The sequence below is a fragment of the Plectropomus leopardus genome, chromosome 8 (assembly GCF_008729295.1).
Source record: "Plectropomus leopardus isolate mb chromosome 8, YSFRI_Pleo_2.0, whole genome shotgun sequence".
NCBI classification, from domain to species: domain Eukaryota; kingdom Metazoa; phylum Chordata; class Actinopteri; order Perciformes; family Serranidae; genus Plectropomus; species Plectropomus leopardus.
This window is the reverse complement of record NC_056470.1, coordinates 29,916,610-29,931,021: the sequence shown is the minus strand read 5'-3', so window position 1 is coordinate 29,931,021 and position 14,412 is coordinate 29,916,610. Positions and strand designations below refer to the sequence as shown.

Sequence of the window (14,412 nt, the reverse complement as noted above, 5' to 3'; positions counted from 1 at the left end):
AACAAACAGAACAATTCTTCTACTGTTTGATTTCCAACCGGATGCCTTGCAGCATGCACCTTGCTGCCTCTCACAGGTTGAGAGTATAAGACAAAATAACACTGTGCCGCAGTCTGTAACATTTGCGATATGTTGTTTTGTTTTCTGAAATGCTGTAGTCTTTCGATCATTAGTGCCACAGTAGGTAACTCTACAGACATGAGAAACTTCACATCTGACCACAGCATATAAACTAACTGATACCGAACAAAGAGGAAATTTACACTTCAAATGCCTCATCAAGGCGAACCTTCACTCACCTATCATGAAAGCGAAGCCAAAGCTGAAACCGACATTCAGATATTTCCTCGTCTCTACAAAAGACTGGTTATCTCTTTGATGAATGTGTCTGAGTCACACTCCTCGGCACTTTGCCATCAGATCATCTGGTACTGCGGTACAATACTTCCTGCATGCCTCACGTGTTTCTGAATCACATTCATTAAGTCACCTATAAAAACTCCTCACTCTTCACTTTGATTTCCAGATTTCTATTCCACAAGTGTGTAATTTATGCGACTCATTGTTCCTGTCTCTGCAGGTGGAGCTTGTCTACTATGTGTTCGGGCGTCATAAATTCCCAGGTGCCATCACAGCTAACCTGGAGCGGTTCGTGCGTCGCTTCAATGAGGTGCAGTACTGGGTGGTGACGGAGCTGTGCCTCTGTGAAGACCTGGTGAAACGAGCCATTCTGCTCAAGAAGTTCATAAAGATTGCAGCAGTGTAAGAATTTTAATAACCATAGCCATGTTTTGATGGACATGTAGCTCTGTCTTACCGCTTTGGTCTTCACTGAAATAACTTTCAACTTATATGGGATAGATTTCCTTGAAAGTTTTTACAAACATTCAGGGTTTCCTTCTTCTACCTATCTTATCTCTTATATCTTGCATGTTTCCCTGCTGCAACGTAGCTGATTCAAATAATCACTGGTTATCAGGCAGCTTCAGGAGTTCATAAGGTGTTGATGAATCAGCAGTATTGAAGCAGGCAGAGATCTAAAACATGCTAAGTGGTGCTAAAGGAGAAGTTTGGGAAACACTGGTTTAGAAAAATGAAATGTGTTAAAATTACATGCTGGAAACACAAAAACAATGCTGATGCAAATCACTAAGGATCTATACTCATGGTGGACACACCAATTAAGTATAACAAAAGCACAAAATGTTGTGAAGGGTAGGCCAAAGCGGTGATCAATGGGTTAAACAGCATGGGCTTTCAACCAGAAGACCGCTGTTTGTGTCCTGTGTGAAACTAAAATAGCTGCATAACTTTACAGACTTTAAATGACCATGCAAACTACCTTATGCAAATACTTCATGTAATCACAAAAAGTGCATAAGTCAACATCACTTACGTCCTGTACGTAGTTATTTTAACTGAAACCATGATCTCTTCCTAAACTGTTCTTTAAACGTAAAGTGTTTATCTTTTCCTAAACCTAACAAAACTATGACAGTTTCACACAAAAACTGCGACTTTTCTCAACTGGCTTTGCATTGACATATTGTCTGCCCACCACCACATAATGCACTGTTCAGAGGTTGCGTCCATTTCACAATTTACTGAGACTGTGTTGTAATGTTAGCATGCCAAAACACCAAACTTTACACCAGGTAAATCTGCATGTTAGCTCTGTAACTGGGACCATCCTTAAGTTTTAAGTACCGTCCTTCATCGTCCAAGTCGCTAGTGTTACTGTAGACACTTAGTGTTGTTCACATATAACCATAATCTACACAACCTTAATATAAACACAATCCCTAAAACCTGCAAGAACAGCACTTTATCACACTGAGACCAAACTGGTTATATGTGCTCTCTTTTGCAGATTAAAAGAGCAGAAGAACCTGAATTCATTCTTTGCTGTGATGTTCGGTTTGAGCAACAGCGCAGTACACAGGCTTTACAAGACCTGGGAGGTGAGAGAGCCCCGAATGCAACAGTAATTGTGATAATATATCATGTCAACACTTATCAAATGATTGTCTTTTCCAGAGAATACCCAGCAAGACAAAAAGAGTTTACTGTGCTTATGAGAGGCTGATGGTAAGTTACACCCTATGCTGCTGTTTGAGAACATTCAATGATTGTTCCAGAGCTCTTGGTGTTTAGTACATTCATTTTGCACACTAATATAATATAATGGTGTTCTGTTTATTGTCTGCTCCTCTTAGGATCCCTCACGCAACCACAGGGCCTACAGACTGGCTGTGGCCAAACTCAGTCCTCCCTACATCCCCTTCATGCCTCTGCTGCTCAAAGGTAACAGACGGACAACAGCAGTGTCACGTATGCAGCGTCAGAATGTCACGTAAATGAATTCAATAATCACTGACATGTTTTCGCTTCCTGCCTGTGTCCAGACATGACATTCATCAATGAGGGAAATCCAAACTATGTAGATAAATTGGTCAACTTTGAGAAAGTGGTAAGGTTTTTTTTAAAAATATAATTGCTCAGCTTCTCACAAATCTTGGCATGGCATTTAACTTTAATGTTTCTTTTACTCCCTTTCTCACAGCGCATGATCGCCAAGACGGTGAAAATTGTACGAGGATGTAGAAGCCAGCCGTACGGTGAGTGAACCAGTCAAGCTTGTCATACAACTAGCAGACACACAGCACTGGCAAGGGTATAGGTCAAAGGTCAATCAGCTGCACATGCATGTTGAAATGAATGGATGTTGTTGGGTTTTGAATGATGAAGATATTGGTAATCTTATATATTTCTCCTCTGCAGTGCCGTCGTCTCCACAGAGGGGTCTGGCAGATCGGATGTTTCTGGAAGGGCCTGCTACTCGCATATCTACATGTAAATATCTACGAACAGTCCAGAATTATGATATGTAAACAACTGCTGTGTAACTTATACAAGATCCTTAAGATTCAATTGATGCAAACCATTTCAAAATACAACCACCACAGCAGGTACAAACATAACTTACCTGTTGTGCCTTCTCATAGTGCAAAGATCAATATCTGGACAAAAAAAAACGTCCCGATACATTCAAAAAGGTCCAGATGATCCAAATCCAGTGACATATTTAGCATAAGACATTATTACATACATAAATGTCCATGGACTGCTGTTGCATCATTTCAAACATTCTAATTTCTCCACATATTGTCCATAATATCTCGAGTTTGCATGTGCCAAAAGCTTGGTGCTAAAATGGCAGCTGAACTCTGACCTTTTGATTGACACCTCAATAGAGCCAATAGGAGCTCCCATGTCCTCTCGACAGCTTATAACAGCCAATGAGAGCCTGCATTGACAGGATGGTCCTGCATTAACAGGAAGGTCCTGCATTGACAGGAAGGGCCTGCAAGCAGTTGATCCAATAACTAATGTTTGAATGGCCAGTGAAATTCCCAGCAGGGGGCTTTACATTTTGGGATGTGTTATTTAACACTGACACTATAAATCTACATATCTAATAAAACAATCACTCTTCTGTTATCTTAAGGGGGAAAAACAGTCTTTCCTCTTAATTTAAGTTTGCTAGTTTGCTAAGTTTGTTTTTTCTTCATGCTATGGCCCTATTGTGTTTTCCGGCTAATAAGTCCCAGTTATAGTAATCTGTTTTTAAAAAATATTTAGGTAGAGAAATCCTTTTACTTCTCAATGACAGAAGCCCTTACTATTGGGCAAAAAACGTACATTTGTTACCTCTAAAATGAGACCGTGGATTATATGAACAGCCGTACAGCTTTATGCCTTGATTCGGCCTTCTAGGTGATTTTTTACAGAAAAAGGAAAAAGTTGTACTTTCTAGCAAATAAAACGTTTCTTTATGATGAGCATAGTTTTAGTTTGGTGTGGCACAGTCTGATTACGGATGGACCACTTCTCTTTCTTTCACATTGGTTCATTTCAAATTTCATGTTAATTGCTAAAAAATGATAAAAGATTTGCCAATTCAAACTCTAATTCTTTTCCTCCAGACTCAGACAACGCCCTCACTCTCCGGAGTCCCAGCAACATCCGACAATACATCCAGAACCTGAAAGTGATCGACGACCAGCGTAAGCTGACGCAGCTATCAAGAACAATCGAATGCTAGAACATCGACCTGCAGATGTAGAAAAACTGTAAAACTGTAGCTCAAGAAAAAACCACAGAACAGACTCAGCTGCATGAACACATTCGCCTAAATAAGATGGATGTCTGGAGGCGCTGAGCGCCGTGGATTCGCTCTAATTCAAGGAGCTTGGACATTGATGGATCAGCTCTGCACAGCATCAAGAGTGCAAATGTGCTGTTTGCACAGTAATAACCTCTGATGATGAACTAGAGAATCCAGTTCTGGGACTTGTGGGACACTTTTTATATTCAGAAAGCCTCACAGCCTTGCATGTGCCACAGTGGAAACTCACCCACTCACAAAGGCGATGTTACAATGTGTACAGATAATCAAAGTATGCCTGACTTTGGTGTAAAGAGTCATATGTAACATTTTGTATCCTGCTGTCTGTGGAAGAATCACTCTGTTGGGTCGACAAAAAGGCTATGAGAACACATGCGACACATCTTTGCCTTCGTTTATCACTCGCAGTCAGATTTTTCGTGCACTAGTACTTTCACATTAAAACTAATATATTGTATCGGATCATTTTTTGGCAACAAGGCCACTAACTGACATGCAAAATATAATTTCATACAATGTTGTTTTCTAAATAAATTATTTTCTCAGTTATGTGTGTTGAATGAAAGCACAAGAATGTGTAAAAAGGGAAATATTTTATTTAAAAGTACAAACCATAACAGGTAAAAATTGACCTCCAAAGAACCCACCCCCCTGACAAAAATGTTCTCCCCAATATGGGGTGAGAAAAATTCACAACAAATGAGTCATCCTTTGAGTTCAAACATACTCTCCTCGTCATAAATATGTACAACTTCTTTTTTTGGAAGTCCTGGAGAGTGAAAATGGGCTACGACGGGAAAAAAAAGAAAAGAAAACCCAGTGCCTCTCCCTGATGTTACCGTGGAGGAAGTAGTAAAATGATCCCCTGTCATTATAAATAATGGGTTGAAAAGAACAGACAATGTTTTAAATCAACTACCATATGGGGATTTCGTGGACCATTTGACAAAGTATAAATCACGAGCCAATGAGTGTGTGATGAAGCAAACAAATGTAAAACATATGTTTAGTATAATGTCGGTGTTTGGACAGGTGCAACAGCATAAATTATCAAGCTACGTCAACATATCCGAGCTCAACTCAGACAAGTTCTGATGGTTTCTTTATCAGTCTGTGGTATTAAAAAAAATCTGTACGGTCAAGAAAAGAAGTGGTCCAGCGATGAAGTGGTGAGTACAACAAAAAAAGTTTCACACTTGAAGTGTGTTTAGTGAGAAAGCAGGTGAAAGTGAAAAGCCAGAACCTCACAAAGGATTTAACATGTGTGCTAATCACATACTTTGATACAAAAAGTCCTGGTTTATCACAACTCACTCACAAATAAAACAAAAAGAAAGCACTGTAATATTCAAATAACGGGTGAATATAAATATTGCACTTCCAAACAACATTTAGTTCCCAGTGCCTACCTGTTATCCCTTTGTTAGAGGTACGAGAAAGCCTTATAGTCATTTTAGGGGATTTAAAATGAGGTTGCAGGTATCTTAAATGTGGCAGTGCTTGAGCTAAAGATTGTACTTGTGCATTTTTGTGTGTTTGTTTGCCCGCCACCAGACACAGAGTATAAAAGCAGGTCAAGAGAGAAAGATTAAATTATGTTCAAACGGAAAAACAAGGCACTGCATATTTTAGTGCACTGTTTGGCTGTAATATGAAAACTTGTGAACAGGAAGTGGGCGCCATACTGTTTCCTGTATCATAAAAAACAGCATCTGAAAAAATTAGACCTAACAGTTATACTTGGCATTGATACTCTTTAACTGTAATACAAGATTGTTTGTTTTAAGCCAGCCACCTTATTGTTTTCTGTGGAAAAACTGACCAAGCTAGTGTTACATCACCCTTCAGTGGGGGTGTTTATTGGTCTGTTGCAGTGCAGTGCATTCTGGTAGTTTAAGGTTTTCTACCTCTTAAGAAAAAGCTGAAGCAACAGCCATTTTCTCTGTTGTTTTGGTTTTTTTTCTAGTCAAATAGCACCAAATTTCAAAAGTATTTATGTCTTTCTACTGTACAGACAGCCCAGTTTTATGAACGGGCCATCTTCCCAGCAGTGAAATGCTTTTTTAATGCAGAATGGCTTAGCCTTAATGATAAAGCTACAGAAGTGATAGGGAATAACAGGACTAAGCAGTGGGAAAGGCAATAACCAATTCATACACAAAACAAACATTCATAAATATACCATTCACACAAATGCATGTATGCATGACGTCACACATATATCCATGCAAGCACACACAACCCTAACTCTAACCCACAGACATTATTTACATTTAAGGCACGTGAAATCTATGTACATGGCAAATAAAAGAACACAAAGCATTTTTAATGTTCAGTCCCTGTAGCCTTTTGGTAGTGGGATGACTTTGGCCACTTCTCTTTCTGGGCAACTTTTGCTCAAAAGACAATCAAAAATACAGTATCTCACAGTAACGCACACACCGTGAGCTGAAAATGGATCCTTCACACTCACAAAGAGTGATGATCCCGCCTGCTCTCAGACTAATACTCCGTCAAAGCTACAACATTGCTGATTGTCATGTCTTTGGTTCAAGACACCATCACGCCATGGCGCATCAATTCTGCGGTTTCCCCTAGGCGTCATTTGCTTGCACGAGGTCTTCACGCTGAATGAGGAGACAAACAGCAAAGTAATTTTTAGGAGAACACCACTATTTTTTGGACAGAAGCACCACACTGTGAAGTTTCGCAGGTCTGCGGTGGTTCCAGTCCCATCCCAGTCAACTACACAACAATGACGACGCCAGCATTGGTAACTGAACATGAACAATGATTGAAACAAAGTGATCAGTAGGAGTCAAAATCAGAACTCAAAGGAAGGTCAGTCAGTCAGTCTTAGGTGTCTCTGGTATTATATCAGTAGATTTCCTTTGAGTGCAAAAACAACTCAACCCAGCGCTGTCCACCAACCTGAGGCAGAGACAAACATCCATCCATGCATTTTCGACACCCCCTCAGCATGGCTGCAGGGTGCTGGAGCATATCCCAGCATGCATTAGGCAAAAATCAGGGGAACACCTCAAGCAGGTCAGGGCTTAAATAACGTGAAAAACTTTAAATGATGTGATAAAAGCAGAGCTATTTAACAGATTAAGCCCAGGCTGGGAAAACTGACGTTGCTATCGCCAGGTTAATGTTTTCACCTGTTGACCGATCTTCTGTCAATAAAACAGCGTTCAGGAGATACAAGGCAAGTTATTACAGGCCTCTGCAGGCAGCATTATTCACAGCTCCTGGCTGCCATAAGCTACATGTTGCCACATCCTGTCAGAGGCAATGAGCGCATCAGATCATTAGCACCAAAATAAGGCAGTTAACGGGTTGATACAGGACTCTCCACCGAAAGAATCCGCAAAAAGAAATCCTCTCTCTGCACCCGCAGGCTGACGATCGTCGGCGTTAGCCTTGATGCTTTGAGAAAAAGTTCTATTTGGTAACAATCCCAAACTGCCAACAAACAACACATAAATTAAAAAAGAAGAAAAAAAAACAACATTCATTTGGCTTTGGAGATCTTTGGATTTGTGTCTTTCTCTAGTGCAGCGCAGTGGATTTCCAGTGGTCTCTCTTTCCTTTAACCCTTCAACTGCTTCCTGATCCACTCTACATGTTCCATCGTGTTTCTCCGTTGCAATCATATGGCCAGGTACTGTGGTTCTGGTAGCTCCGCTTGTCTTTTTAGGCCTCAGAGGCAGCCTGTGGTTTGAGCTGAGCTTTCTCCATGGCGGTGCCATACGGTAGAGAGCGCTTGAAGAAGCCAAACTGCAAGAAAACATTTTGGGAAAAATCAGAAATGAACGCAAAACAAATCACTTAAATGGCAATTTCATTATCTTTCTCTAGGCCAGTGCCAGAACACGCTCTTCCAAAAATACAATTATTATTATCAATGTTATTAGTGTATTGTATTTTTTATTAATGAGAAATAAACATAAATAAAAAGCGTATGACTGACAATAATAATACAAAAACAATAAGAGAAGACAGTATGTACAAATTTGCAAATATCGTCTTTTGCTCTCCACATACACTTCACCACTTCCGTTCTGTTTCTTTCAATATCAAGGTAAATAAAGAAATTAAAATTTTGGAGTGCTAGAGGGTGGTGCATTAGATGGCTGATGAGGCTGCCTTTAGGAAGATCAGCCATTTCAAACAGAGATCGTGCTGTGCTGTATTTCCATCGTGCCCCTTCTTTACGCCATTTTTGCATTTTTACACAGATCAAAACAACAGCAGCCCCTGTGAGTAATTTTGGACAGTATAACGGCATTGCAGAAGCAAAGATGGCGTCTGAAGTATGACATGTAACACAACAGCATCAGCCTCTTATTTGACATAACATAAACATTAGCAGTGCTTTTCAATACCGGAGTAACGGAGTGATATTCCTGCCTTGATCAGGCAGTGTAAAAGCAGATAGTACAACAGTATACAAGAACTCTTAAAAACGTGTTTCACAGCAGCACTGACCTTGTATAGGACGTAGATGAGTAGAGCTAGAAGCAGTAAACCAGCCAGAATGGCCAAGATGATGATCCACAGAGGAACTGAGTTCTCAATATCTGGCTTGTTCCACACCACCGGGGTCACCACCTGAGGACAGACGCACAGTTTGTCATTTTAACTCAATAGAAAGAAAACAAAGGTTCCTCTGTATGAAGCAGGCCCTCTGCAATGGATTTAAAAAAATACCTTTTTGTGTCCACTGGGAAAATGTTTAGGTAGGATGGCGTAAGGCATCTTCTCCACACTGTATCTGGCCAGGCACTCCAGCACATACTGCTTGTAAGCTCTCTGAAGGGAACATTACAAGAAAGCAATCAACAATTGATACACTAGGTGGCGACACAGACCGCACACTTTCACAAAGAAAATCCCATCAGCATTCCCCTCCTGTGAGCAGATGTGATTGCAGATAATGAATTTTACATTCGGTCTGTGTGTAGCTCGGACATGGCAGAAACACTAAATAAAAAATGTAAACACGTGGGAACTGCAGCCTAGATTCTCAGTTTGCAACTGTTGTCCTATTTGTTGAGAGAAACATGTGAAACTGACTGATGCAGGAAAGTACCTTTAGCTGCACATTTGAGGTTTTTACTGTTTTGCTTTTTAGTTCCTGCCAAAATCTGACATGAGAAAATAGACATTCACTGGTGGGAAAAGACTGATCTACAGTACAGTGTACAGCCTTTTCCTCTGCCATGTCTTTGTCTTGCTTGTGCAGGACATGTCTTGTGAGTTTGCAAGGCCAGGGTCATCTCTGACAAACCTCGGTGAAGGTCTCGGCCCAGATGCGGGAGCGCACTTTGAGGATGGCAGTCGTCCCCTTCTCCAGCAGACCCACAGTGCACTGCAGCGCCCAGCACTCCGTGTTAGAGCAAGACTACAGAAACAGAGAGAAAACTGGCCCAGTTAAGATGACATTAATGCTAAATGTGTTTGGTTTAAATGGATGCTATGCAGGACTTTCCTAAAAACAATATATAGAAAGAAAAGATTCTATCCATGCACAAATCTAAAAAAAAAAAAACAAATAGATATAATTCCCTGAAAACTTAACAAACAGGACATAAATGCAGGTGGAATCTCATATGGAATCATATGAGAGGAACAAATGACAGCTCTGTTAACGCTGCAGGTCGAATAAATATAACAAAGAGTCCAATGTTATGATCAGTATTCGACGGCTGCTTCAAATTAGATTGTAGGAATGTCATGAGACTGTAAAAATGCAGCGTGCTCCACTCTCCACATTACTGCCCAACCACTAAAACCGACCCATTTTTCTCAAGACTGTAGAATACATATTCTTAATTAGATCCCCATAACGCAGTTTGGCATGATTTTAAAACATGCTCACACTGTGTTTTAACGGCAGTGCTGTAACTGGACCACCCCCAGATCGAGAGGTTTCGGCTGGTTTCCTGCGGGAGAGCGATTTGGTGTGCTTATACACCGAGCAGGGCAAACACAGGAGGAGAGGAGAGAGCACCCGCCTGGTTCCCTCAGGCTCAGACACATTTAATTAGGGTATTCAGACAGACAGGGAGCGAATCAGTCCACTTCCTCCTGGTGGACCTCCCTGATGCCCCAAGGGACCGGGGCCACAAAGGTTTGTGGAAATGACATGATTGTGGACCGGTGCCAAAGATGCCTCAGAGTGCAGCATATCCTCACTGGTGGGATTATGTGGTCAAGATCTGGAGCGCGTGGGCGTGGAGGCTTTTCCCACAGCTCCATGAAAAAACTGGACTCACTGCACAGCTGCTGCACATACAGAGCCTGACAGGTTGACACTTTGCAAAAAATGCAGAAACGAGAGGTCGAATTAGTCTATCAAATATTAATCGCAAACTATTCTGATAACCCATTCACCCTTTGAAACCCAGAGCGAAATCACTTTCCTCGTTCTGCTTTCAGACGCCTTTCACAAGTATTTTAACTGGTGTGGTTTCTTTTAAAAAAACATGGGGGAAAAGGCAATAATTAACTCGGTGAGAAATGTTCCACAAATTGCAAGGAATTAGTAGATTTGGAAAATTATTTTTTAAAAAAAGCTCGAGAAAAATGTCTAGGGAAAAATGAAAAACTGTATTTATAATTATCATAATTACATATGTAAAATTATGTAACAGAATAACTTGGTTGTTTTTTTTATCTAAGTCTTGTTTTCCTTGTTGTTGTTTTTTTAACTTTCTTTTTGTTTATTTAAAAAAGATTTTTTTCACATAGATTTCAAATTTTCAGGTAATTTTCTTCTTTTATCCAATTTCTTTCTAGTTTTTGGCTCATTTCTTCTTTCACTGCTCATTGCCTTCTTCCCATGTTTTTGAAAGAAATTAAGCCAGTTTGTTCGGGTTTTAAAGGGTCAATAGTCTCAATTATTCTCAGTTAGTCTCAGTTATAGCCTGGCAACCACAAAGTAGGTTTTGGATTGCTTGTAAGTGATAAACAAAGCATTAGTAAATTACTTATTATCCATTAATAAGGATCGGTGACTTTAAACAATGAGAATACTATGACTTTTTAAAGTATACATTATGTAATTCCTTTTGATTGTTAGAGCAATTAAAGCCAGCTCTTTGTTCTTTATGCACAGCTCAGCTCTTCAAAGACTGAAGCACAGGTCATTTTGAATTCTCACACTGTGACCTGGGCTGACAGCTTCACCCAAGCATCGCTAAACAGTCACAGACTTTGATCAAGAGACACTTTGAACAAAGATGTCTGTCCTCCCGAGCTTAAAAACTAAAAGTGCAGACACAGGCGAAACAGGAGAATGGGGTCCTTCATGCCAGCATGTCGTTGCCCACGCTTGATAAACGAGCGCGGTTAGCAGCGACAGGCGCACAGACAAAGCCCTCTTTGGGGTGGAGGCAGGTAGCCACAGTCAGAGTCTGAGAGAGAAGCTACCTGCAGCTGGGTGGATCAATGGGGCCACTGTGTGGGGGCTCGGGGCCTCACACCACCCAGAGCCCCAAATTAGAGAGAGAGCGGTCTATGAAGAAACCAGTGCATCACTGACAAAAAACCTCCCATTCCCATCAGCCTCTCCACCCCTCCACCACTACTAAAGGCTCTTTAATGTTAATCACCACAATGGGACAAGCCTGTGCCCTCTGACCCCTCCCTTTTAACGACATCATAACCTAATTACCTAATCCCAGGAGCCTCATGTACGAGCGGTGTCACCAAAATAGATCCAGACCTGAACACTTCAGGAAACAAAATATATTGTTTCTGTTTTTGTACTCAACACTTAGTCCTGACCTGCTGCGTTAGTGACACAAAAAGGGTCTTAACGACATAAACACATTAACCCTCAACTGTAAACTCAAGTTCCTCATTCCCTCACTTTCAAGTCGTCTATTACATTAGACTTCACCCTTCAGCCTGCTGACGCAACACGTATTTATAGAACCTGATTATTCCCCTTTAAAGGGAACCTGTTATGTTTTTCCTTTTTTCAGTCCTGTATGTAATGTTACAATTTTGGACGTCCATATTAACCCTTTGAAACTTGAGCAAATCGGCTTGATTTACTGCAAAAACAAAAAAAAGAAGAAAACAAGAAGTTATGAGTTACAAGGAAATAAGAAATTTAGAACAAAAAGAAAAGCAAAAAGGTCGAAAAAAGGGACATTTTTTTAACATTATTACAAACTTCTGATAATGTCTGCCTCTCTCTTTTTTAGGAACCAATTATCAGGTCATTTTCTTGTCACTTTTTTGTTATTTCGTGCAGTTTGTGGGACATGCTTTCTTGGGGTTACAGTCATTCACGGTGCAGAGACACTGAGATGTGGAAGACCCAGAAACACTGTCCAATAAGGACAGGCAGTTGGCTTTAGGAGACAGCAGCCTAAATGTAGATCTAAAACAGGTGTTCCAGCACACAGTTTGAGGTAAATAAAGTGTTTTTTTTGTTAAAGAATGTAAATATGCTCTAGTAGAGACCCAAAATACAAGTGTGAACATGAAAATGGGCAGTGTAATTGGTCCCCTTTGAGCATCTTACCAGGTTTGTCAAATGAGCAAGCGGATTCCTGTGGACGTCCCTCCTCTCGATGTGGTGCTCGTGTGCCTTTAGAGCCAGGATAGGTGGCTCTGTGGACGTGGGCTGGAGCTAAAGGAGAGAAGACACACACATACACACACCACCCGTTAGGACAACTGAGACACAGACCGCACCAGGCAGAAGAGCACACCACCCTCTCTGTCAATATAAGACCTCATGTTAGCATGACCCCGAGGCTTTCTGTCATTAATCAGAAGCATGTGAGCTTCACTCCACATGGATTCCCGTGGAAACACACCGTACTTAGCAATTCACCAGGGAAAAAAAAACATTAGATCACAGCTAAGACAGATGACCACTCCCATCCCTGCTCAACATATGTCAACTCTCGAATGTAAACACAAAAAACTGCATTATAATGCCCCCAAAGCAACAACTTGGTATAAGGGGGCGTGACGCTGGATGGCGAAGATGAGTGACTGGGTGGGTGAGGTGGTTCATCAAGCTGTGCGGAGCATCAGGAAGAGCTGGGACTTCAAAGTGGTGGTGGGGTAAGTGTCCTGGGTGGGGCTGAGAAGCTGGTGGGTGTGGGCCAACCAGCGGGACGGCCCAACTGTTAATCATACATCCAAGTGGGAAACGGTGGGAGATGCTCGCTTTCTGATTCGCCCTCATGTGACCCTCTGAGGTGTGCATCTGCATGTGAGACTCTTAGGCCCTGTCCTAATCCCCCCCTTGGCCCTTCCATTTGGACCTAAACCTCCATTTTGGGCGTGGCGTAAAGAAGTGTGTGTCATTTCTTTCAGGGGTTGAGGGGGAGTGGTGATCTAGCCCTTCAAACCAAGCGTTTTTAGATGCAGACTCCAACCATTCAAAAATGCTAAAAAAAATGTTATTGTAATCTAGATGCAAATGAACATGTAATTGTATCGTTATGTTAAGCATTTTAGAAAAATCGTTATTCTCAATGTCACAGCAAACACGTAAACTACAAAGTTTGAATGACAGAAACATTCATTATTTCAGTGTCCTGTGTCTGAGGCTTGAAAATTTACCAAGCTTTTGTACTTTTGCACACTTTCCAGCAGCAGCGAAGTTGCTGCATTACAGCTCCTCGTACATCAATGCAGATAGGAAGGTAGGGCATAATATGCTAACGTTAGCCCACAGAGCAATGAGGACTGATGACTTGTTTGTTCGACTGATTATGTGAAACAGAAGATGTATAAAAATCGTGAGTGTCCATGCGTTTCTCCATCCATCAGATAAACAGCAAATGTCACTGTGACAATACCATTATTGCTACAGTTGCATCTGTTTACATATCGATGATGATACTGCTGACACATCAGGGTTTTGATGGGTTGTACCATTTTATAGGGGAATAGTAAACCACTAACCCTCGTAACTCTGTTCCGAGGGGCAAAGGCACACTCCAAAAAGAGGCAGGGGAGAACATTTGAAATGGGATTAGGCCTTACTTTGAGGTTTCGGTGATTCATGGATTTGTCGGCAGTGCAGTTGATGGGGCCCTCTGTGGAGAACTTCAGGGGGTAAAGAAGAGTTTGGCCCTGGACACTGAGGGGGCAGCGCAGCTCCAGCAGGGTGTGGCTGATCCGACTGGGCCCGTTGTTCACCAGCTGGAAAAAGGAAATGAAATAGGACATTTTTAAGTATG

At 41.3% G+C, this 14,412-nt stretch overlaps 2 protein-coding genes across 4 annotated transcripts in view; one reads left to right on the top strand and one right to left on the bottom strand.

Annotated features, from left to right (window-relative positions):
• rapgef3 (Rap guanine nucleotide exchange factor (GEF) 3) overlaps positions 1–4,738 on the top strand; it is a 36,024-nt gene extending 31,286 nt beyond the window's left edge. For all 3 annotated transcript variants that reach the window (XM_042491170.1, XM_042491171.1, XM_042491169.1), the window contains 8 exons: positions 581–762; positions 1,871–1,961; positions 2,038–2,088; positions 2,217–2,304; positions 2,406–2,470; positions 2,564–2,618; positions 2,782–2,853; positions 3,987–4,738. In XM_042491170.1, coding sequence (XP_042347104.1) covers positions 581–762; positions 1,871–1,961; positions 2,038–2,088; positions 2,217–2,304; positions 2,406–2,470; positions 2,564–2,618; positions 2,782–2,853; positions 3,987–4,105 — 723 coding nt within the window. In that variant the 3' untranslated portion in view covers positions 4,106–4,738. The remainder of the gene's footprint in view (positions 1–580; positions 763–1,870; positions 1,962–2,037; positions 2,089–2,216; positions 2,305–2,405; positions 2,471–2,563; positions 2,619–2,781; positions 2,854–3,986) is intronic.
• A 27-nt stretch (positions 4,739–4,765) lies between these two features.
• itga5 (integrin, alpha 5 (fibronectin receptor, alpha polypeptide)) overlaps positions 4,766–14,412 on the bottom strand; it is a 49,672-nt gene continuing 40,025 nt past the window's right edge. Inside the window, exons 25-30 of the mRNA XM_042491202.1 lie at positions 14,216–14,374; positions 12,735–12,842; positions 9,486–9,599; positions 8,906–9,007; positions 8,684–8,806; positions 4,766–7,972 (exon numbers count right to left, since the gene is read on the bottom strand). Of these exons, the coding sequence (XP_042347136.1) occupies positions 7,889–7,972; positions 8,684–8,806; positions 8,906–9,007; positions 9,486–9,599; positions 12,735–12,842; positions 14,216–14,374 (690 nt within the window). The 3' untranslated portion in view covers positions 4,766–7,888. The remainder of the gene's footprint in view (positions 7,973–8,683; positions 8,807–8,905; positions 9,008–9,485; positions 9,600–12,734; positions 12,843–14,215; positions 14,375–14,412) is intronic.